Source organism: Anomalospiza imberbis, chromosome 4 (genome assembly GCF_031753505.1).
Source record: "Anomalospiza imberbis isolate Cuckoo-Finch-1a 21T00152 chromosome 4, ASM3175350v1, whole genome shotgun sequence".
Lineage (NCBI taxonomy): Eukaryota > Metazoa > Chordata > Aves > Passeriformes > Viduidae > Anomalospiza > Anomalospiza imberbis.
Window position 1 is genome coordinate 28,332,010 of NC_089684.1, and position 23,898 is coordinate 28,355,907.

Below are 23,898 nucleotides of genomic sequence, written 5' to 3' on the forward strand. Positions count from 1 at the left end.
TCTTCTCTTCTCTTCTCTTCTCTTCTCTTCTCTTCTCTTCTCTTCTCTTCTCTTCCTCTAGAAACGTCTGGTGAGAGTACCTGGCTATGTGATACACAGTTTAAACCTAGGAGGCTTGAACTCTGTATATATCCAGTGATACCATATCTATTTATTTTTCTCTCACTCTATCAACATCCAAGATACCGCTCTTTGATTAAAACAAATGTTGCAATGTAAAGTCTCTCTTTAACTGAGACTCAGCACTGAAAATCACTAGGAGACTGAGGTACTCAAGGAGGTTCTAGGAGGTTAGAGGTACTTAGCTCATTGCCAAATTTGGCACCAGACTGCAACGTGCCATGGTGCTTAAGCACAGCAGCCCTAATCTTAGAAAACCTGCAGCTTTCCTAGAGTTAGGATCTCTTTAAGCCTTTATTGTTAATTTTGGCCTCTTGCTGAGCAGCTGATGGAAGATCAAAAAATCTCAACAAACCTACAGCTGAAGAAAATATTGCTTTATGGCAAGTGAATACCAGCAGGTCCTACAGGGAATATGGGTTGAATCCTTCTGTTCAGTAATTTTCAAATATTCAGTTTGTCCTTCCTTACAAAGGACCATCTCCTTAGGAAGAGACTGAACACACTGTACACTTTATTTAGCATGAAACTTACCTCAAGGACTTACCTCCTATAGCAGCTTTGGGAGAATAAGGGTAGTGGCACAGCGCAATAAAGTACCACTTTTGCAATGACATCTCTAATTAAAAATTCTGAATTTTGTAACTTGTAAAGCCCTGTCTCATACTGCTAACACTTCCTTGATCTCACAGGAATACCTCATACAGTGCACTTTCAAAAATTAGGATATACGGAACTACAGCCACGAGGTTTTGCATAGGTAGGCTAAAATCATGGTTGGTGCATGAAGCAAGCAGCGCTTTGGTACCCTGTGCCAAAGGTGTTTGCCAGCACAGTCTCATCTAAAGAGATTTGCTCACCCTTCCTGAGAACAGCAGTGCTCAACCTGCAGAGTACAACCACACAGGCACAGCCTCAGGCCTTGCTTAAGGCCTGAGCTTCTGGTCCTGCCTGAGGTCTCTCCATACAGCTCCAAAAGAAATGTGCTGTCTTCATTTGAAAAATGCAAACACATAACTTGCCCACTTTTTGTAACAGCTTGAGGTTTTATGGCAAATCAGCAGAGAAAAAAGCACAAAACCCCTTTCAGGCCCACACTTCACAGTGCAAATGAAAAACCCATCAGAGAGCAGATGCACTGAAATGTTGATATGGTACAATGATCACAATGTTATGCTCTTTTTTCCTTTTTTTCTGACTGGAAAGCAGTGGTACTTGAGAAAAGCTTACTTGTCTCCTTCCTCAAGAATAGCTGGTTTTGCTCTGTATTCATATTAAGCACCCAGTGCTAAAACAAACCCTTTCCTCAAGCTATCAATATTTGCAAGCCTCCAAACTAATTGAGTTAAAGGCACAATCAATGTCATTGATGACAAGTTCTGCTGGAAGTTGTTTGATTCTTGCCTCTGGCCAGAAAAAGCACCAGTACAAGAGAAACTCCCATTAACTCTGAATGTACCTGGTACAGTAGGAGGAGAAGACCAGCATGAAAGTATGGATGTCAGAACACAAAAACTTCCGGAAAGGTTATTGCATTGAAAGGGACCAGTTGAGGAAATGACATGTCTTTGTGGAGTGGCAAATGAACAGCAGCTCAATCCCACTACACAGAGGTCATCTATCAAATGATTACATTCATCTGCTGTGTGGGACTTCATGACAAAAAGAGATGCACATGTCATTTCTTCAGCTTCTTAAACAAGGAAAATGTCATCTGGCTACATGATGGCTTTAAATCCTACTTCTTAGCTGAAAATGCCTTCAAATCTGTCTGAAAAGGCTCTTCACTCTTGGATGATTTATTTCATTGCCATTTATTCTTTTAATTCAAAATCAAAATTTGTCTCTGGTCAAAGCATCAGTAAGCACAATGGAGACAATTTCTTTCAGGGAACCCCAGCCACTGTCTAATGTTTTTTTTTAAAGCAACATGGTAATCACAAAACTGTTATAACGTTCAGTGGAATGGACAAACATATTTAGACTGAAACATATTCAGCCACAGTGAGTGCTTGAAAATAAATAAATCATTACAACATCTACTGGTAATCTTTGCTTCTGCCTTCAAAACTAAGCCAGAAGCACTAGCCTACATCTGGTACCAGAGTGGTGACTGGCAACAGATAGTGTCAGTTTTGGTGAACTGAGACAAAGCCTAATACTCATGGCAAAAACAAGAAGAGAACTTCCCATTACCATGCAGAGGGATTTCTAAAATTGCTCCAGAGACTGAGAGCAAAGGCTCCCAAGAGAGAGCATGCAACCCTCTCTCTTCAACTGTACAGAAAATGTTTATGCTGTGGCTACAGTAACTGTACTGTCTCAGAAATGGCCTGAATTCCAGCAGTGCTGAGAACTCACTGTAGTGAGAAGAAAGGCACTGACCTTTATTAAAATTAGGCCATCTACAAAATGCTTAACTATGGAATTAATGGTCTTTTACTAGGTATGCAAGGTTTGCAATCTTGGCCTTGAACTACCAATAATCTCCTAATGGGAGCATGCAAAAAATAATAGGCAATATGAGAAACAGAACAAGGTTACAAATTACAGGTTATGGTTTTGCTTTACTTACTACACGAGGAAGAATATTTTAAGGTCAGAAGGCATCCATAGAACTGACATAAAAGGAATTGATTGGGAAGAAGGAAATAACATACGATCTATTTCATCTAATGAGATCTTCCCCACAGAATAAGCTGAGAACTGCATTTATGAATCATCTGTATTTGCTGCCCTACTGTTTGGGATCTGAAACCATACAAGCAACTGCTAGAGTAATTACACTAGGGAAGCAAGCAAGGCTGTAGCAAGAAAGGAAAATGCCTCTGACAGAATATCCACAGCCTTCAAGAAAACTCCTGGGGAGTCTGTGAGACTCATCCTTTCCTCCAGTGGTTCAAATCAAAGGGACATCTCCTGCTGCTCCCTATGGCAATTTACATTCAGACTTTGTACCAGTGACACCAGGTACCAGGAGTGACTCAGACTCAAGCAGAGAGTAAGCACAGAGCAACACAGAAAACACTAGAATTTTTTTCTCAGTTTTGCCATGTGAGAACCTAACCATAGGTGTAGCCGATTTGTAGGTGGATGAACATGGGGTCACCTTCCTTTTTAACATTTATGCAATGAATTTTGGAGTCTGGTCACAAACCCAAGGCTGCTGCTTTGATCCTCCTCTCCCTTAACAACAGGCTCACCCCAGCAGAAACATGCAGGGTGAGGATTTCTAGTTTCACTCTTGCTGACACAAATCAAGTGCAGGTTTCTCAAGCTGTGAAGTATATTAAGTTCACAGAGTTTTAACAAAGGACTACCAAACCACTGAACCTCACTGCGAGTCACACTTCTTTCAGATGTCCTTTTAATTATATTAAATGAAAGTTTTAGGCACTTTGAAGCTGATGGGCAAACATCTCGATCTCTTGAAAAAGCAGCTGAAAGTAGTCCCTGTAGCTATAGTTAATATACAACATTGTATGCTCACTGCTAGCCAATTTATTTCAGCCACTTTAACAACGATACCTCGCCTGACGGGCTGTGCAGAACAGTATCAGGAGTCAAGCAATGCACAAATCATCAGAGAACTCTCAGAGTTGTTTGACACACACTGCAGAGCTCTTTGTCATACAGCCAATTAAGTGACCAAACAAGGAACTTGAAAACCGTCATTAATTTGTCTCTTTTTTATATAAATGGAGGTTAGAGCCTTTCTTGTCAGAGAGGCAACAAGAACACAAGCAAACACGGCATAATTCAATTTGTGCTCCCTCTCAGAGCTTCAAGTTTCCTTAGTTTAGTCTTCATGGAAGCTGTAACCAATCATGCAAGCAAGAGAGAAGTAGGACAAACAGAATTAATCCACTTTAAATAGTACTGGCTAAGTCCCAGATGCACCTTTTATCTGATGAGAACTACTAGGTTAGCAAAGAAAAAAAAATAAAGTCTCTTCTGCTCAGGTCTAAACTTAATGCCTTGAATCCTCTGAGGAAAGCCTTTCAATTTTTGCTTAGTGCAGCAATTCAAACAGCCCACGTTTCCAACAAGAAGTGTTCAGAAAATTTCCAGGAGAACCAGAAGGACAGCTCTGCAACCTCCTGCCACTGTCTGCTACCGGGAGCCTGCCATGCTCTCAGCACCTTGTAATTACCACAGAGCAGGTGGCACCTCCATAATCTTTGCCATTTGCTATCCAGACCTGTGCAGAGCTACAAAAGAGGGCAAGCTGATTTACGGGGCAGCTCAGAGCATGGCAGGAACCAAGAGCAGCAAACTCCATTAGATGAGGAAGATGCTGCAAATGCAACCCTCTACTGCCTCCTTCCACCCTTTCCACAAAGCTGCTAGTCACACTATCTGTTGTATTCACCAGCCTCCAGCTGTAAAACCACTCATACTGACTTTACAAAATAAACCAAAAGAATGGAAACCCTGTGAAGTTTTTGTCTTCCAAGATCCTCATCCCAAATGCAGCATGCAATTTCACATGGGAAGAGGCCTCTGGTTTGGCACTGCACGGAAATTCATTGGCCTCCTGATGCCCCAGAGCTGCAGCCCACAAGTCCAAGTGAAGCAAGCAGGTGACCTCAGACTTTGCAATCAGATGCATGAACATGACAAAAAGACTGCAAGCATGGGTGTGGTATGAACCTTTAATAAAACCTGTGTTTCCAGTTACTAAATCAACAAAATTCTCTCATTTTTTCTCCATGTTTAAGTTTTCTCTTTTAATACAGCCTCACTTACTACATTATGTGAGTACTTAGTCTTTTTATTTCCTTTTACTACCCCACCTCTGTTCCTAGAGGACAGGAGAATTGCATCCATGGCATTTTATGTTGGGGAGCTGAGAAATATTGAACACATTACACTTGCTGAGGGGCATGGAAGAAATCTTTGACACCAAACCCAGTTTCACAATCCCCAAAAGGAAAGTGATTTCTGTTTTCTACAACTCCAGTGCTTCAGTTGAAGGACAACAACTTTTGGAAAATGAACAAACATAAATTCTGAAAAAAATGGAAGAAAATTCATATCAGCTTACATCACAGACCAGCCACCAAACCAAGCTATGCTAATCAAATGCATCACCCATTGTGACTCATTCTCTCACATCATGACTTTTCCATGCTCTTTCCAAAATAGCGTGCAAAATCTTCAGAAAGGTGGGCAGAGGAGATGTAGATCTCTGCTTTCTAGAAGGCCACCCTCTCTGCTAATGGAATACCTTCCTGAGGCCACTCTGCCATCTTTATATACACCTTGGTCAGCTCAGTCTCAGCTGACTAATAATTAGTATCACAAATTAAAACCCACTTAGCAGTTTCTTAGTTATCAATATGACTGAAAAATCTTCCAGCAACTGTCCAGTCATTATATTAATATGTATTTATCATGCCACCTGCTGGGCTGGTTCTTGCTGGATTTTTGAGACAAAAAAAGATCATTTACCACATGTGAAATTAAAGAAGCAGCATTTTTAACCTCTATCTCCAGTCATAAAATCCCTGAGCTTTTAACTCAACAAATACTGTGAAAGTGAACAAATTAAATCCATGTTTGTTTTAAAGGTACCCAAAGAGATGAGGTGATAATCTGATAATGCATTCCCAGTTTTATGTTTGAATAACTTGGAAAATTTCACCATCCGCTTTGCATATTTATTTATAGTGATTTATTTTGGGCTTAAGAAGACTTTACACACCAATTGCTACAGGGTTTCTGTAATGGCTACTTAAACTGGTTAGCCCAAAGAAAACAGTAAGACTGATTTTAGCAATTATTCTCTTTTCAGGTCATCGTCCTCCTTCCAAAAAAAAACACCTTTCCTCAAAAGCACTTTTGATATTCACAATTCCTGGACATCTCTCGCATAAACTCCATACTGTACCTTCCTTTGTCTAGGGAACACAGAATTGAAGGTACACTTCCAGCCCACTGAGCCAAATTCAGCCAGGAATGCTCTTCACAATAATGGGATAAGCATGAGGAAATCATGTCAGCAAAGTTGAACACTCTATTTCTCTGCCACCAATGCCGTATGTTCCAGTGACTTCCCATGTTCCATTGACTTTACAGAGCCCAGGGGGTCACCACTTAAGATTTGTTGGAAAATCTCTGCTAAATTCCCTCAGCCAGCCATTTCACTTCCTGGTAAAGGATGAGTCGCCTGTAACAGGACTATCTGCAGTCACATCTAATTGCTATTACAGACAACCTCTTCCTCACTGGATTTTTTTATTACTTTAGCCACAAATTTCTCCAAATGGAAGCATACTGTATGAAAATATGTTGAGATACGTTACTTTACTTCCATATAGTACAAAGCAGAGCTAGAAAGGTTCAATTAGGTCATCTAATTCATTCTTCAAGCCCTCTTTTACAGGACTGTCCTCTTCAATATATGTACCAGATTTGACCATATCAATACTTAACAGCTTAAGCAATGAGCTTTCACCAGTTTTTATCTACTGAAGAAGTAGATGCATGATTAATGCTTAAACATGCAAGCAACCTTTCCAAGTGAAAGGAAAGGAGTCCTTGAAATTAAGGGTAAGCTAAAGTTTTTGCAGAGTATTCAGGCTTTATTCTATCAAGGCCAAGCTTTCTGTAGGGTATATTAAACTCACCAATCACTACAGTTTGAAAAAACACAACAGCAGGAGTGTGCATTGACTCTGTGGAGAATGTCTGTGCAGCCAGGGGAAAGGACAGCTATGCATCAGGTAGCACCCAATGTCCCCAACAGGACTGTGCAGCCCGGAGTCAAGGAAGTCTCACCAGTGATAGCAGTACAGAAGGTAGCTAGCTTGGGAGTGAGCACTGCACTGCAAACTTTCCTAAATTCCTTCAAATGCCTGCTAGTTGATTTCTCTGGATCTCAGACAAGGGACGTGTAACTCCATAACTCATCTTTATTCATTAATGTATTTGGAAGGGAAAAGGTGACTTTCTCTTGTGGCGTTTTCCAAAGGGAAGACAGCCTACCAGCACAGAGCAGTACTGTTTTATTTCTAACGCTCTAGAAATCCAGACCATCTAATTCCATTTGCTAAATGAAATATCTGCTCACAAAATAAAGTCAGTACAGACTGCAGGGAGTGGAATTTTGCAGGAAAATGCAGGTACAGACAAACCCCTCCAGAAACATAGAGTTCATTTATGCCTGCTACACATATACATATAAATAACAAACAACCATCCCAAAGAACAATATCAACATTCACAAGCACAAGACAGAGATTAGAAGGTAAAACATTCACATTTCTTAGACCAGCATTAACTGACCTACAGTATACAAATAGATTTATATAAAAAAACACTGGAGCAAATGCTATAAGGCAAGGTGACAGGATTAATAAGATGACCCGAGGTCTCACTCCTGAAAAGCCCACAAGTGTGACCTTTCCAGAATGCTGGGGCTTGACTTTGTTCACATCAAACACAATGTAAGCCTATGAAAGTCAGGCTAGACCTGGGTGAACTTCATGAGATGCTATGTTCATCACCCTATGCATTGTTTGCAGCACTCTCCTCCTTCCAGCATCTCTCTGTGAGACACTCTGCATTTCATTACAATTCTACCTCCTCCCTCGTGCCAAGTGCTGCCACTTTGAATTGCTCTGAATTTAGAAGTGTAAAAGGGGAAGAAGGAAAACTAAGGAAATGCAGGTGGCAGTAACATGAATGACACGCTGTAAGAAAAATCCAGTTGGTCTGGAGACACCTCTGTGAGCAGCAGTTTTGCATTCTCTACTTGAACATCTCCATACTGTCCTGCTCATTCAGATGGCCAGATTAAACTTGTCAGATCTCTCTTGTGTTTTTTAACATTTTCTGGTTCAGAGATTTTATCCCAAATTTTTGTCAAGTCTGAGAGAAATGGGGCAGGTCAGTGAGGTAAAAAATGACATTATTATCCTGTAACCTTAACCTTAGAACTTGCTGCCACAAAGGTGGTAATAATCAGATTATTCACAGAGACAAGACCCACTTCACAGTCATTCAGTCAAACAACTGGACACGTGTATTAAAAACACAAGAAATACCTGGACATAGGCCCTGCAAGAGCGCTCCCTTTTCTGAAGCTGAGTCCATAGAGAGAGCAGATTAAAGACGGAATAGAAAAAACAAGTTAGCGACAGAACAAGGGAAAAAATGAAGAAAATGCCTGTGAAAACCCCCTCATTTATCTCTTAAACAGCTCCTGTAAAACCAACCAAACTAAAGGAGTGAGCGTGAGTTAGTCAGTAGTGGAAAACTGGAAGGACTGGCTCCAGAAATGTGTGTTAGACCTTTTTCAGTGAAGTGAAGCACAGACTGGCAACTTTGCAAGAGCTGCTGTTAGATGGTAGAAGACTCTCAAGTCTAGTAGAGATACTCAAGAGATGATGTATTCCTTACAGCTTGGAGATCATTGTCATGTGACATTTCCATGTCAAACAGGGCTGAAAAGGATGAGGCTGATGGCTATTTGCATAAGAGGAGCGTGGGCTCTGCAGTCAGACAGTGCTGACACCACAGTGTCACCACAGAAACACAACCAAGCTTCAGATGAGCAGGACCAACCCCAGGGAACAAGACTTGTGCAGGACTGCATCCTGATACAGCCTGGGCCTGTATAGACCCATCCTGACAGACCTGGGGCTTGGCAGGCAGTCTGCAGCAGTGAGCTGGAATTGGTGAGCTCTGCATCACTGCAAAGAAAGCTCACAGAACCAGGCTGCTTAGAGCCACTGGCTTGGCTGGGTTTGTTTTTGCTGATGTGCCTGGTTGGAAATTGCACATCAACAGAGATTCAGGACAACTTGTGCTCTCAACACACAGCAGTGCAATCCCATTAGTACAGCTGAGAGCCAAATTTGTCCTCAAGAGTTTTGAGGCTCTGAAATAAACAAAATAAACAAAAACCCCCAAGTATCATGCAGTGCCTAATTTCAATTTCTAATTCATCCATTTGTAACAGTAGAAATCTTCCTCTGGGTAAATCTGGCCAGTACGAAGACTTTACAGAAACAAATGGAGATCAAAGAAAGCCTTGCTGAAAATTACAAAGCTATACACTCAGGGGTCTTCCCAGTCTAAAATGGAACAATTATCACCTTAATTAAGCCTGATCCAGTGGAAATCATAAAGCTTTTAGTGACAGAAGAATGGTTCCTGAAAGATGATGGCTTTAAAAAATTCTGATTATGCCAGTTTATTTCATTTTGTTGTATGTCAGCTTGTAAAAAAAACCCACCAGTACAAAACAGCACAGGTGATTACTTTTGGATCCACAGCACATTTCCTTTAATGATTAAAAGGATATTTAATGGCTAGTGCTTACTTTATTTCTTCTTTCTGACTAAACAGCACTAAACAAAATTCTTTGCAAATTACTTTTTTTCCTTTTTTTTAAATACTCTTGATCAGTGAAGGGGAAAATGGAGCAGTAACTCTGCTGCCTTTTGTTTGCCCAATACTACTTCCAAGTTGAATTCATGCATTCTTAAATGAACACAGAGCAGTTGCTCTTCTAAAGAATTAAGTGGGGAATGAGAGCAAGTAAATTACTGAGCCTGTCATTTGGATCACTGAGTCGCATCGCTGTTTTGCAGGACTTCACATGGTCCAGAATTTTAATGTGGAATGCAATTGATTTGTATGTGTTGCTTGTGCAAAGCTGATCACAGGGGGAAGAAACCTGCAGTGGGGACCCCAGAAGTGACAGCTGAGTCAAGGAGCTCTGCCTTGCCCAGTCTTCCCCTCCCCTCAGTAACTCATTCCTGCCTCCATGATACAACCCCATTTCATGTAATTGAAACAAATATCATAAGGTGAGATAAAACAGAGATGAAAAATATGAGCTTGCAAAGCTGAATTGACAAAATGTTGGGTATGGCTGGGATGTACCCAGAACAAGAAGCAGACTACAACCATGAAACCTGTTAGTAGGTGACATTAATTGCTGGCTTTACCCAAAATTGTCAGACATCACCACCATTTCAATAAAGAACCATAGTATGATTAGAACAAATAATGTTATGCCGATGTAACAGTTAATAAAATTATCACCTACATTGTTACAAAAATGGCTGGAAGCAGCACTAAATAAAAGCATCAGGATAACCCAATTCACAGCACATGCAAAGCACATGAGATGCAGGAGTTCAGCTCCTATGCAACTGAAATCTCAAGAAATCCTGAAGCCCTTTACATTTAAAACAGCATCAGTCTACAGTAATAACTTACAAGTAAAAAGACCATGTTACATCTCTGAAAACCATTCTTCATAAAACACCTAAAAAATTTCAGGTTTAGCTGGGATCACTTATTCCTCATACAATCTTGGGACCAAGTTCTGTTCATGCTTACATGAATGCCAGAACTGTCAGAGCCTGATATGCAGCTGAGAACAAAATTCTGTGTCTTTTTTTAACTGGGTGGCCAATATAACATGTGCTCATAGTCACCAGGGTCCAGCTGCTCTTTGTCCTGACAACCAGGCCCACACAATTCACCGTCAGAATCCTAGGTAAGTCCTATCCCATGTGTTTACATGAGATTCAGTGATGAAAAGGGCTTCTCACTAAGGAAACCCTCAGCTTTAAATGCGTTCTTACAGAGTCCACAGCTCGTTTTCTCCCACAGCTGGAAACTCCTAGCACCTTTAGTGCTATGCAGCAATTCCACTTACTTCTGGAAATGACAAAAGGACTAATAATTCTTCTTAAACTGTGGGCACAGAAACCGCACTGTTGTAGTGCAGTTAAGGTGCTTCTGGGGCTAAGTGACAGGCTCTTGCTAAAAAGGCCCCGTCGTTCTCACCTTATTTAAGCTGCGCGCGGCGCTGTCCTTCCCGCCGGGAGTCAGGTTCCGGAGCTGCACGTCCAGCAGGTTGACGAGCTGGACCATGGCGGACACGGAGTAGGCGATGTCCCCGGCGTACAGGTGGTTCCTGGTGTGCTCCGCCAGCTCCCGTGCAATGTTGGCAGCCATCTCCCCCGACCTCATCTGCAGGGGAGAAAGCAAAGAGAAAGGTTGTCCCCGGCTGCTGGCAACACACCACTCCAGTGCCTTCCAACCAAACATTGTTAACCAGGTCAACTCCCCTCAAGAAGAAGAAGAAAAGAGATGAAGAAAAGGAGAAGGAAAGAGTAGAAGCATTTCCCAAGAAGTCAACTACAACAAGAGTCTTTGTGGTTTGATTATTAATAGTTTTTAGAGCATGGGTTTTCCAGTCAACCATGATGGCTTCAACAATTTCTTCTCACTTTATTTCTCACTCTTCCATGGGATTTCCATGCTAATGAGGGCTTTAATTAGCTTTTCCCATTGGCTTACAGTGCCACTTGAAAAAAGCAAACCATTATAAGTAGCCTCTCCTGTTAAGAAAAAGCGGTTTCTGATTTCTGAATTTTATGTGATAGTGAAGAGATGATTTTTGTTACAACTCCTGCACAGAAGCGTTCCTTGTAAGAGGAGCAAAACTAGATGACATAACAGAGAAAAACCTGAGGAAAAAGTAGTTCACTATTTCCACCTTATTGATTTAATAATCAGGTGCACATTTATCACTAAGCATCACTTGCCACTGATAATGAGGCTAGTGTCTCTCAGCACATGTAAACACATCTTAACTCTACAGCAAAAGGTTCAAGCAGAGGTCCACTAGAAGGGAAAAGCCAGCAGGTCAGTTGGCTGAATCTTCTACTAGAAGACTTGTATCATCTACTTGAGTCACAAAACTCACAAATAACCTGCAGGGAAATTCACTTTGTCATTATTTGGGAAACTCTCACTTTTTCTCTGTGCTTTCCCCCCTTTCTTGCTCTGTTTTGCTCTCCCTGTCTGGTACTCCTTTCCTCTTCTGTGCCATGGGGATTTGGGACAGGGCAGCTGGCTCCATCTCCTTTTCACGAGCAGCCCACTACAAAAATACCACTGCAAGTTGCTGGTCTTTTATTAATTATCTACCAGTCTGTGATCTAGAATGCAAATTCATGTGGAATATGCCTGGGACAAGGAGAAATTATACAGGATGACAGATAAATGAAGCTCCCACTTCTCTGTCACGCTCAATGGCAAACTCTGCTGTGCTCTTCATATGAATTTTCAATTGTTTTATCTACCAACAGCTAGAAATCAGATATTTCTCTTGTTCCCTCACTTTCTGGTGCTTATTATAAAAGCAAGATTCTAGGGAAAGATTATAGGCTGAGCTTCTACCTCTCTGTAAATTAATTAGCTGAGTTATAAATGAATAACTTACTTCCATCAATTTGACAGCAAAAGCCAATCTGATTTAATGAAATCTAACTCAAGATGTTCATATGTTCGTCTTCAGGGAATTAACGCATATGATGATACAGAGAAGATAAATAAAGGAGATAATGTGTTGTTCTTCTCATCAGAGCAATGATAAGATACATTCAAAAACTGAATTATTTCTTTCTTGTTACACAGAAGACTAATGCCATAGAAACCAGATCCTATTCTTACAGCTGCCTGCTCTCCTAAGCAGCTGAAGGAAGCCACACATCAGCACAGAGGCTGAATTTTGACCTCTGCTGTTAGCTCTCAGAACTTGAAAGAATGACTGCATCAAATCCCTTTACATAAAGAAATCAATTTCAACATTTTCCTGCAGTTCATTGCTGAAGCTTAGCAAGCATCATGACACATTGTGTTTGCATCAACTCTGCAGAAAACTGTAGGAATTCAAAGTATTTTTTTACAGATACACCATAGTAAAACCAAAAATCCTGCTACCCAAAATTTGATGTTCACATTTTCCCTTGGACCACACACCTGTGCAAACTGGCACACTCAGAGAAAATGCAGCTCAGCTGCTACAAAGGCAAACAGAAGCGTTTTCTTTCCCTGCAGGCTGCTGCTGTTCCTATCTGTCTGCAAAAGCAATAAAGGCTGGCCACTAATTAAACCTTTTCCTTTTCTCTTGGACTGACCCTAAAAACTGCAAATCTGAGGAATTACACTGTGGCCAAATAAACAACACAAAAAATAGGCAGCAATGGAAGAAATGACCAAGAAAAAGGCACACTAAAGCTCAGATTCTGTGAACTCCTGGGCCATAGAAGTATTTACCCAAAGTTATCTTACACACTCAGGTTTCCTGAAAACACATATGGGCCATTCTTTCTGGGAAAATGTTTTTGGCTGGCAGGTAATGAATCTACATCTTAGCACTGACAATTCCACATCTAAACACAGTCACACAGAACATGCAGCTACAAGTCACTACAGCAGTGCTGAGCCACTCTTTCCACTCTAGCCACGTGCATGAGAGGGATGTCTAGAATGATGGCTGTGCGACACATTAATGCTGATTTCCCCAATTCTTTTGAGCTTTTTCTGCTGAAATTGAAATGTCTCCTATGCAGTGCTGTCAAACCCAACTTCTAAGTCCCAAATGCTGGCTGAATATTCCAGGGCTAAGATAAGTATCTGGTCTCTTATAACAACAGGACTGATTCCTTTTTCTTTTTTTTTTTCCTTTTTTTTTTTTTTTGGTTAATTCTACATAATGCTCAGCAAAGCTTACTGCTACCCAAGAGGATGCATTACTAACTTACTTCCTTTCTATAAATTACTTCTCCACATCGTTCTCTTCATTATTGCCACATGAAAGATGAGCTCTTTATGTTATTTCTTCCAAAACATGTAATACTCTTTAAACCAAACATTGACATAGCTACATATGAATACAGGAACAACCCCTAGAGGTTCTACATGGCTCAAGCTGATATTGAGAAGCAAGTAAGAAGTAGGGAAAAAATGCACCTTTCTACTGTGAGGCTTGAGAACAATAAAGGGAATTAAAAATAATATATCGCTCCCTGAGAAGAGACTACTTTTTAACATTTTCTACCTTGATTATGAAAAAATTAAATTTAAAAACTAAATAGGATTCTGGGATAAAAGAAAACATTCTGTTCCAACCAAACTTGAAACCAAATTTTTGGTTTCTGTGGTTTTTTGGCCTATTTTTTCTTACCTTTTACAACCTGATTAAAAACAGTCTGGAAATGCTAATTTGAAGGAGTGAAAACATGTTCCTTGTCAATAATGCCAACTCACAAAACATAGTTTTATAGGTCTGCCAAAAAATTTCCTCCCCTCTTCCCTTTGAGAAGACAGGATTCAGGCCAGATTTACAAATGATCATTGGCACACTTCAAATTCCCCTGTGTAACACTGCTAACATTTTCCAAGTTTGTGCCACTATCTTGCACCTTCTTATGAGTGAAAAGACTGTGAAATAATAGTTTTCTGAGAGGACATGTTCTCCTGCCTCTTTCATATATGTCAGCAAATAGAAGCAGGGAGTTTTGTCTGGAAAGACAAAGAAAGACCCTCCTGCAGCACTGCTCACTGTTTCAGTCCTACCTTTCTCAGAAGAAACTCAACTGCAGAAGAGGACAGTAGAATAAAAATGAGAGAAATTGCAAAAAAATAAGTATTTAGGGAGGAAAATTCAGAAGAAATAAGACATATGCTGAGAAGGGAGCAAATGAACTAAAACACCAGTAATCATAAAGGCAAAAGCATTTTCCTGCAGCCTTCTGAAGAGGCAAACTGATGCAAAAAAAATGGCATGAAAGACTGAACTAGGATTTTAAAAAACATTAACATAGAGATGGACTGGTCAGCTGGAAAGACCATAAAGTTGATGCTTTTTTCTGGAGGAACAACATCTGAAAGGTTTCACCAGGCACCATTAGCTGCCAGCAGTCGGGTAACAAGGCTTTAAGAGGGGCTGTGGGCTAACTTCTGACACTGCAAAGCTTTCATGGCATTTTTCTTTCTCTGGCAGGAATTTCAATATATGTGTGTGCATTCACGGAAAAGAATCAGAGCAGATCTACCATCCAATCCATTTTTATTTCTGAATCACAGAATCATTTAAGTTGGAAAAGTCCTCTAAAATTACCAAGTCGAACCTATGACCAAATACCAAAATGGTACCATGGTCAGCTAGACCATGGCACTGAGTACCACATCCAGCCTTTCCTTAAACATCTCCAGAAACAGTGACTCCACCACTTCTCTGGGCAGCCCAGTCCAGAGCCTAATAACCCTTTCTGTGAAGAAATGCCTCCTGATGCAAAAACCTAAACCTCCCCTGGCACAGCTTGTGTTCTCTTGTCCTTTTGCCAGCTGCCTGGGAGAAGAGACAATGCTCTCCACAGAGTACAGCAGACCCAGAGAACACTGAAAAAGTGGCTTTGAAACCATGGTATTCAACTAACTTAAATTGCATTTAATGACCCTTTAATAAGCCACCCTCTGTGGCATCTGCTCCATCCATTTGATGCTGGTGCTCTGAAAACAGACTGCCAAAAGCAACTTGGATGGAGGATTTTATCGTGGTATCATCAGGACTGCAACTGCACCCTCAGACCTGGACACAATGATGACACAAAACCTCAATCTCCTTGTAGATCTACCAAGCAGATCTACAAGACCTCAGGAAGGTGCTACGAATCCTAAGGTTCACCTGGCTTTTTGGGAGTACATGATCCAGGCCACTCAGGAGGGCATGGGTGGCACGTGCTTTAGATTTACAGATTGAGGCTTTTTGTGCATTTGTGAAGGGCACAAATTTTTCTGTTCCGCTACAAAAGAGGCCTCCTCTCTTCCAGAGGTTTGAAGCTGAGCATAGCAGTGCCTGTCCTCCCAGGCAGCACCCACAGCTGAAAGCTGCAGCAAGGAAGAGATGTCTTCAGGCAAGTCACATGCTGTGCTATGGATGGCACTGATGAAAGCAAGAGGCAAAACAAATAGGCTGAGACTGAATGTGTGACCTCATGATCAGGATGATGCAATGTATCCAAAGCTGACCTTTTTGCTTCCTGTTACTGCCTGACTCTAGAAATAACCCAGGTAGCAGTGCATAATTCAATTGCACTGGCAAGTTCACTCCCCCGCTCCGTTATGAGGGCATGGTAGGCACCAACAATAAAGTTAAAGTAAATGTCAGGAGGCCAATGAATTGCTGAGGAGAACATTTGTTCTGATCTTCCATCAAGCACAATAACTCTAATGGAAGCTAGGAAACGGCTGTAAAACCTAATACCATGATGCAAGCAGGCAAACACCCAATCTACAGTCTGAGCACAGCAGGAGAAAGAGGAGAAGTAAGTAATCATTCTTACTTCACTACACAGATATGAAAGCAAGCACAGCATTTCCCTACCATCCTTTCTGGCCTGGCTGAAATCCCTCCAGGGGACCCACCACCATTCTTCCCGAGCAGTTTGGATCCAGCAGATGTCAGATTTTTGGGAGACAAAGAAGATTAAGACTGAAGACATGCTGAGCAGGTCTGAACCCTGGCTGACAAAGAAGTATTTTTACCCATTTTGTCAGCTGTGCTGCAGCTGCAGATGCAGTGGGCTGAGTGACCAGGAAAGCTGGGAATGCAGGAGAGCTGAGCTGCAGGGTGTAACCAGCCCTGTCCTTGCAGCACAGCTGGCTTACTGCTCCCTCTAGCTGTCCCCACAGCAGCAAGAAGAGAAGGCGGCTTAACTTAGAGGAGGAAGGCTCATTTTCCACCTTCAGAGAGGTGCTGGAGCAAATCTGCAAGCTCTGGGAAGCATCTCATCCACAGCAGGGATGTTGGAAACCAGTGCATGATTTATGGAGGAATCAGTCTCCATCTTTAAATGCAGTGATGATTTTCAAGCCTCTTGCTTGGGCAGGAAAACCAAATGGCTACTGGTTATTTCTTAACTAATTTAAAACTGTATTTACTGTAAGGATCCTACTGAATCTTAAAAGCAGGGCGTACCCATGTGCCAAAAGATGAGCTGGTGGGGAATAAGACTGACCTGGCTGAACAGAGAGCTTTGGCTGGAATAAGAAAAAAAAAAAAAATAAGGAGAGCTTATGGCCCTCTGGAAAAAGGGCAGGTAACAAAGGAGGACTACAAGCATGTTGTGAGGTTATACAGGGAGAAAATTAGCAGGGCTAAAGCTCAACTGGAACTTTGCCTGTCTGCTGCCATAAAAGACAATAAAAATGGATATGGGGGAAATATAGTGACAAAGAATGAGGAAACGGTTGAGGTGGCAGTTAATGCCTTCTTTGGCTCAGTCTTTACCAGTAAGACCAGTTGTGCTCATGGTACCCAGCACCCAGAGCTGGAAGACAGGGATGGGGAGCAGAAGAAAACCCCCACAATCCAGGAAAAAAAAAAAAAAAACAGACCTGATACACCATTTACACATCCACAGGTCTATGGGGCTGGATGAGATCCACCCAAGGGTACTAAGGGAACTGGCAGAAGAGCTTACTGAGCCACTTTCCATCATTTATCAGCAGTCCTGGCTAACTGGGCATGACCTAGTGGACTAGAAATTGAAAATATGATGCAATATCATGGAGCAGATTATGCTGAGTGCCCTCACATGGCAGGTACAGGATCTGGCCAGGACAGGCTGGATTGATGAGCCAAGGCCAATGGTATGAGGTTCAATAAGGCCAAGTGCAGGTCCTGCCCTTGGGTCACAACAACCCCATGTAGCGCTACAGGCTGGGGAAGGGTAACTGGAAAACTGCCCAGCATAAAACATGAGCCAGCTGTGTGCCCAGGTGGCCAAGAAGGCCAAGGGCATCCTGGCCTGGGTCAGCAATAGTGTGGCCAGCAGGGCCAGGGCGGTGATTGTCCCTGTATACTTGGCACTGGTGAGGCCACACCTCGAGTGCTGTGTCCAGTTCTGGGCCCCTCACTACAAGCAGGACATTGAGGCACTGGAGCAAGTCCAGAGAAGGGCTACAGAGCTGGGGAAAGGTCTGGAGCATAAGGTTTATGAAGAGCTGCTCAGGCAGCTGAGGGTGTTTAGCCTAGAGAAAAGGAGGCTTGGGGAGACCTTATCCCTCTTTACAACTACTTGAAAGGAGGTTCTAGCGAGGTGGGTGTCAGTCTCTTCTCTTGGTAAGAAATGATAGGACAAGAAGAAACCACCTGAGGTTGCACCAGGGAAGCTTTTTATTGGATACTAGGAAAAGTTTCTTCACAGAGAGTGGCCAAGCATTGGAACAGACTGCCCAGGGAAGTGGTTGAGTCATTATTCCTGGAGGGATTTAAAAGACATGTAGACATGGCACTTAGGGACATGGATTAGTGGTGGATGTGGCAGTGCTGGGTGAATGGTTGAACCCAATGATCTTAGAGGTCTTTTTCAATATAAATGTTCCAATGATTGCAACCCCAACACAAACCCCTAGGCAAACCTTGCAAGGCTTTCCCCTCAAAAGTCACTCCTGGAAAGTCTTGGTGTTTTGTTACAGCTGTCATTGAGATTGGGTCACATATCTCAAGATCCCAATGAATTCCCACTCAGGCAAAAATCTTAGATCCAGGGTCATGTTACAGATTCTCCAAGTCCTTTCTACTGACTGGTAGAAGGTATTCAGCACTGAACGTAACTAAATTCCTTCAGAGAAAAAAAAAAAAAAAATCTAGTCCCAGTTGTAACCTGCTGGGCATTTCTGAAAACTTGTCTGTTCAATTTTAGCCTGCTTTGAAAGCACGTAACAAATTAAATGGGGCCCATTTGTTACGCAAATGATAGCTAGGGTTTCAAATAAAATAAGCCTAACCTTGATGGAGATTTCATCAGTGCAGGCTATTATTTCCCTCTGCTAATGGCTAACGGCCTAGTCATCTTCACCAAGCAGCAAGAGGTCTCCCAGCTGCCTGGGTGAATTATGGCTGGAGTAAGTAATATTAACCCCTCCGGGGTAAGTATGTAGGTCATAAAACAAAGAGCTGCACACAGCTGCTAATGCCAGCAAAGGCAGCCTGTGTTCATCAGCTCACTGGGTGTACAGCAGGAGAGGAACAGAAGGACCACAGGTTTTGTAGTGGCTGTGCCATATCACAGCAGCCCCACATTAACTGATGTTTTCCTTCGTGGAGGGATGGGTATAAGCACAGATGAAGCAAGATAGGGATGACCAATGTCAGCAATTCACAGATTATTAGGTCTCAGTTTAGATGGGGGGCAGAGAGAAGACTGTCCAAGAGTCTCGTCTCTGGGATGACCCTATCCCACTGACCAGTGGCTCTTTGGGAGTTCTGTGTCACTATTGTGCCGCAGCACAGCTCACTTGCAATGCCAGGACTTGCTCGTTCTGGCTAAAGGAGTGAATAAATCCCCACAAATTGGTATAATAAAGATTCAGCCCACAGACTCCGTGGCGTAAACACACATCTGGTCTCTGCAAAAAAATCAGCTGAAAGCACCATTGTGCATTAATAACAGAAATGCTCAACATATTGCTACCAAATAAGCTCTGCTTGTCTTGAACTTCTATTGTCACATGTTAATGCACTTTTAACACTGATAAATGATGAAGTGCTAGAAAACATTCATCAAGGGACTTAAGAGTCAAAAGATAAGCATTACTGCAGCATTGTTTTCTATTCCACCAGTTCTTTTATAATTTGGGCAGAAGATAAAAACAGAAAGTCAGAGGCACAAACCAAACATTTCACATTGAGCCTGCATTTCTTTGGTAAAGATTTCTTAACTATGGGGTTTATCCTGTGCTCGCGTGTCATGAAAAAATCCTTGAGGATGCATGAAAGGGCGTTTCCTTTTTCAACAGCTCAGTACTTTCCATATGTCCACCCACCTCCTCCTCCCTCTTCCTTTGCTTGCCATGAACAAGAAATGTCATTCACTCTAGTTTAATTCCACCCTTCAGTCCCTCTCCTTTGCCTTCCCTTACCCTCTCTGCCTTAATTTCCATGAGACACTTGCTTTCTCCTTGCAATTCTTGGCTGCTATGCATGGTTCATGCTTTTTGCGTGACTGTTGATCCTTTTGGGTTCTTTGTGTGAGAAAACCAGGGAGCTGAGCAAGGTCACTGTGCAGACTCAGAGTGGTCAACACATGGGAAGGGTTTTACCTTTTGAGTGATGTGGTTGATCCAGGGTGAAGAGCAGTTGCTAAGATCAGGTCCTTGGGGTTCCCAGATACCGTCAGGCGTGAGACACCGGAAAGTGGCAACACCTGTAATAGGAAAGTTGCTGTGTTCAGTGTGACTGGTTGCATTTTGCCCCCAGCACCCTGTGTCAAAGGCTTCTGGGAACTTATTAGTGCTCAGGTGTTGAGTAGGACACTTCTGAGTCATCTCAACGTCCTAGTCTCCCATCATCTTGGTCCTTTAAGGGCCCTAAGACATAAAAGACCCATGATGTTGTGCAGGGATTTAATTTCTAAGTTGGCAAACAGCAATTACAGACAGAGGACTTGCAGGAAAGCTGCCAAGTACTAAGAAATCAGAAGTAGATCTCGAACACTGAGCCAGCACCTTGAGTGCTCTGCCCCACCATTGGTGATTAGGGATCAGACCCTGTGCCTCATATTCCTTGCTGCTTTATGAAGATTTTATGGCTCTGAATCATCATTACAACATTTGTGTGGAAACACACAAAAGTTTGAATGTTACGAATGCCAAGATATATTGCTGGGGTTTACTGTCTGCCCCCAGCTGTCAAGAGGGACTTTAGAGGAGAGTTTTGTTTGGGAAGAGCTGCCTAATCCCTGCTGGAAAGGACAGCAAAATGCCTCAGACCCTTTCAGACAAAGAGAAGTGCATCACTGCTAATGTATCACAGTGTTTAATAAGTTGTGTGAATCACTGAAATTAGACATGGGAAAGGCTTATTGGCCATCCCCTATCCATAACTTGGGCTATTATATTTTCCTTAGTTATTTTCATACAGTCCTTAGCTCTTGTGATTAGGAAAAGACTCCCTGCATCCAGCCTTCATTTTCCTTTTCCATCTTTTCCTTTTTACAGCTTTGGTTCAGAGTATCCTTTCCCCTTTCTGGGAATTACATCATACTTTTTGCATTAATTTGACCAAGTAGGGCTGGGAAAGACAACAAAAATGTTCTTTACCTATTCTCACCCGATGCCTTTCCATGCTCCTCATACTTTAACATATATTTTATCTGTCTGTCCTCATCAAATTCCAGACTGAGTCAGTACTCATATACACAGGTGTGAATGGCTCTCCAGGAGTGGAGAATTAGCAGTCTCCCCTCTGCAAGTCAGCTCCCTTCAGCCCTCATTTTCAGGTAATTTCCTCCACTTGTAAGATTTCTTCTTTGAAAGAGAACTTTTGGGGCTGGACACCAAGACTAGCATGAAAAATAACTATTTTTAGAAACTGCATTTGTTAAAACACAGCAAACTGAATCACATGCCAAAACTCATTCTCAATGCGATTATGTTTCAAATTGGACAGAAAATTTCCAAAAGCAATATTTTTCAAGGAAACAATTGCGGGAAGAGCAGAAGAAAAGGAGCAAAATCCAATAAGCAATAAACCATTTTGAAAGATTTGGCTTTGTTTCCTCCCCCACTTTCCCAGCTGATCATACTGGATGCTGGCTGCAGTTTAAAAAAATCACTCACACTGGTTCAGGAGCTTCAAAGTACAACTTTTGTTGATTTCACCCACTGTCCCCTCTCTTAGCAAAACAAGCAAAGAATTAGCCACCAACACATCAGTCAGTGAGCCCAGGGGTTACAAATACAGGCAAAACCAGATAAGGCACATCGTACACAACTTCTGGAAGCAGAGGCTCTTCCAGCACATCACGCACAGCCTCACAAGGTTTTTAGTACTGGTTGCACACTGACAAGGTGTCACAGGAAGTGAAGACAGCCTGCTGTGTCTTCCCTCCCCTTGACTCACCTATGGAGCCCAAAGGACACGGCTGCTTCGCCAGCTGGCCCTGCCGAGTCCGGGACCACATAATGTCGCGGGCTTCCATGGGGTCGCAGCTCTCCGCCCCGGCCGGCGGCAGCTGGGAGGAGGCGGGCGGCAGGTGCGTGGTCATTTCGTCGGGGACGTCGGCCATGGGGGATGGCGTGCTGGTGCTCCTGTTCCTCCTGCCCGAGGCCGACGTGGTGGTGGTGCGGCCAGTGGTGCTGGTGGCCACCCGCGGCGTGGTGCTGGCAGTGGTGCTCCCCGGGCCCAGAGCCCCCGACGTTGATACTCCTGAAACAAAGACAGAGCTGGTTAGGAAGAAGAAGGGACCAGGACTCAAGCCTAGGTCCTGAGGATGTCCCCTCTGATGACTCCAGGGCCCTGAAGGGTGTAACTGGAGCTACGACTAAGGCAAGGCTTTCTGCACAAGCCGCCTTTCATAGAGAAGCTGGAGCAAACAGTGAGAGATGCACACAAGGGGGTAATGATCACTGGAGCACAACTGATTTTCCAAAAGCACTAATGTCTGATGAAAACAAAGCAGCACTTTATTTTATGCCCTCACCATTTTACTTCCTGGTATTTCAATGTAAAAATCTTATTTTCCATCTTTTAGGGAACACCTAGCAGAGAAGTGCTTTTAATTGTTAAGTGCTCCTGAAGACCCAGCTGGTTTGGACAGAAAAACATTTTCCATGGTGGGGAAAAAAAAAAAAAAAAAAAAAGCAACAAAACCCAAAACCAAACCACAAATCCATTCCCAAAATCAAAAGTGCACAGGGAGATGAACACTAGGCTGCACTCTGGAGCAAGCTATCAATTTTCTCTGAGGTTTGTGCTCTGCTGCACCATCCCAAGAGCAATGCCTGGCCCCTTGATCTGCAAGCCACGTGACACAAGCAAAAGAGCATGTCAGCCCAGTCAGATCCTTGAGACTTTATTGCTCAGTGGGCAAATTCATTGAAAACCTGCAATGAGCAGTCAAGCAGCAAGTGGTGGGGAACATGCTTTAGAAGTGCATTAAGCCACTGTACATCCTGCAATAGCTGCACCAAATACTGAGTGTGTAGGGAATATTGAGGGATGCTCACCTTACAATCACCTTATTTAACCTCTTATTCAGACCAAGGTGCTTGCACAGACTGGAGCTTCACAGGGCTTAACCTGAAATATCAGGTGGGGAAACTGAAGCAGGCTGCCTCCAGCTGCTCCCACCTCACCCCTGCCATGCCATGTCACACATAGCTCATGGAAAAGCTTGCTTCTCCCATCTCCTTTACCACTCTCAAAAGATAAGCACCCTCCAGCTTCTCTCAGCATAAAGCTTTTACTCCAGTTAAATGCCAGATATTCTTAACTGCCCCCTCAATCCCTGTCGGGGAAAACACTGGGGCTGACTGTGAAATGCAGGTAAAGAAGCAATATGAAAAGGCTTGTCTTGATCCATTCTCACTCTGATTTCCATGCTGTAACACATCACTACCATCCCACCTCTTCCAGCATCCAAAAAGCCTTCAGTAACTGTTGCTCTATGTCCAGCAACAGGAAATGGAGTTTCTACACTAATTCACCTGAGCACCAGGACACTAATCTGAAAACAGGTCTCCAACACTCAGTGATCAGATTTTCCAGCCTTCTCCTGCCACCTCCCTTTCACCATGAATCCTGAGATTGAATGAACTCTGAAAAATACAATGCAAAAACATGTAGACCCTGACAGATTTATTCCAATTTCTGCTTAAAGCTGCACTAGGCCATCAAGCAATGATTTCCCCCTGATGTTACAGAGAGGACCAAAATTTGTAGAGAATTTCAGCAAATATTACATTTTTACTGCAGCAGGACTTAACGCAAGTATGTTTCATTTCTTCATAATATAGATTAGCCTGGTAGATAGCAGCCTGCAAAATTTTTCCCATTTACTCTTGCAATAACAAGTTATTTTCCTTCTTCAAAATTACCTATGCCATGCACAAAGGAAATGAGTAGATACAGTGGATGCAATTTCAAAGTCAAAGCTAGCAAACCTTGTTTAA

The 23,898-nt window shown here is 42.5% G+C and overlaps 1 protein-coding gene across 28 annotated transcripts in view; it reads right to left on the reverse strand.

The window, feature by feature from the left end:
• Window positions 1-23,898, reverse strand: part of ADGRL3 (adhesion G protein-coupled receptor L3) — a 490,120-nt gene that overhangs the window by 82,462 nt on the left and 383,760 nt on the right. For 24 of the 28 annotated variants that reach the window (XR_010998235.1, XR_010998234.1, XR_010998236.1 and 21 more), the window contains 4 exons: window positions 21,848-22,153; window positions 20,047-20,150; window positions 10,933-11,118; window positions 8,172-8,210 (listed from right to left, as the gene is read on the reverse strand). Coding sequence is in view for 25 of the 28 variants with exons in the window: in XM_068187649.1 (XP_068043750.1) it covers window positions 8,172-8,210; window positions 10,933-11,118; window positions 20,047-20,150; window positions 21,848-22,153 (635 nt within the window). In the remaining 3 variants the exon portion in view is untranslated. The remainder of the gene's footprint in view (window positions 1-8,171; window positions 8,211-10,932; window positions 11,119-20,046; window positions 20,151-21,847; window positions 22,154-23,898) is intronic. The other 4 variants (XM_068187635.1, XM_068187641.1, XM_068187643.1 and 1 more) reach the window with 1 other exon arrangement.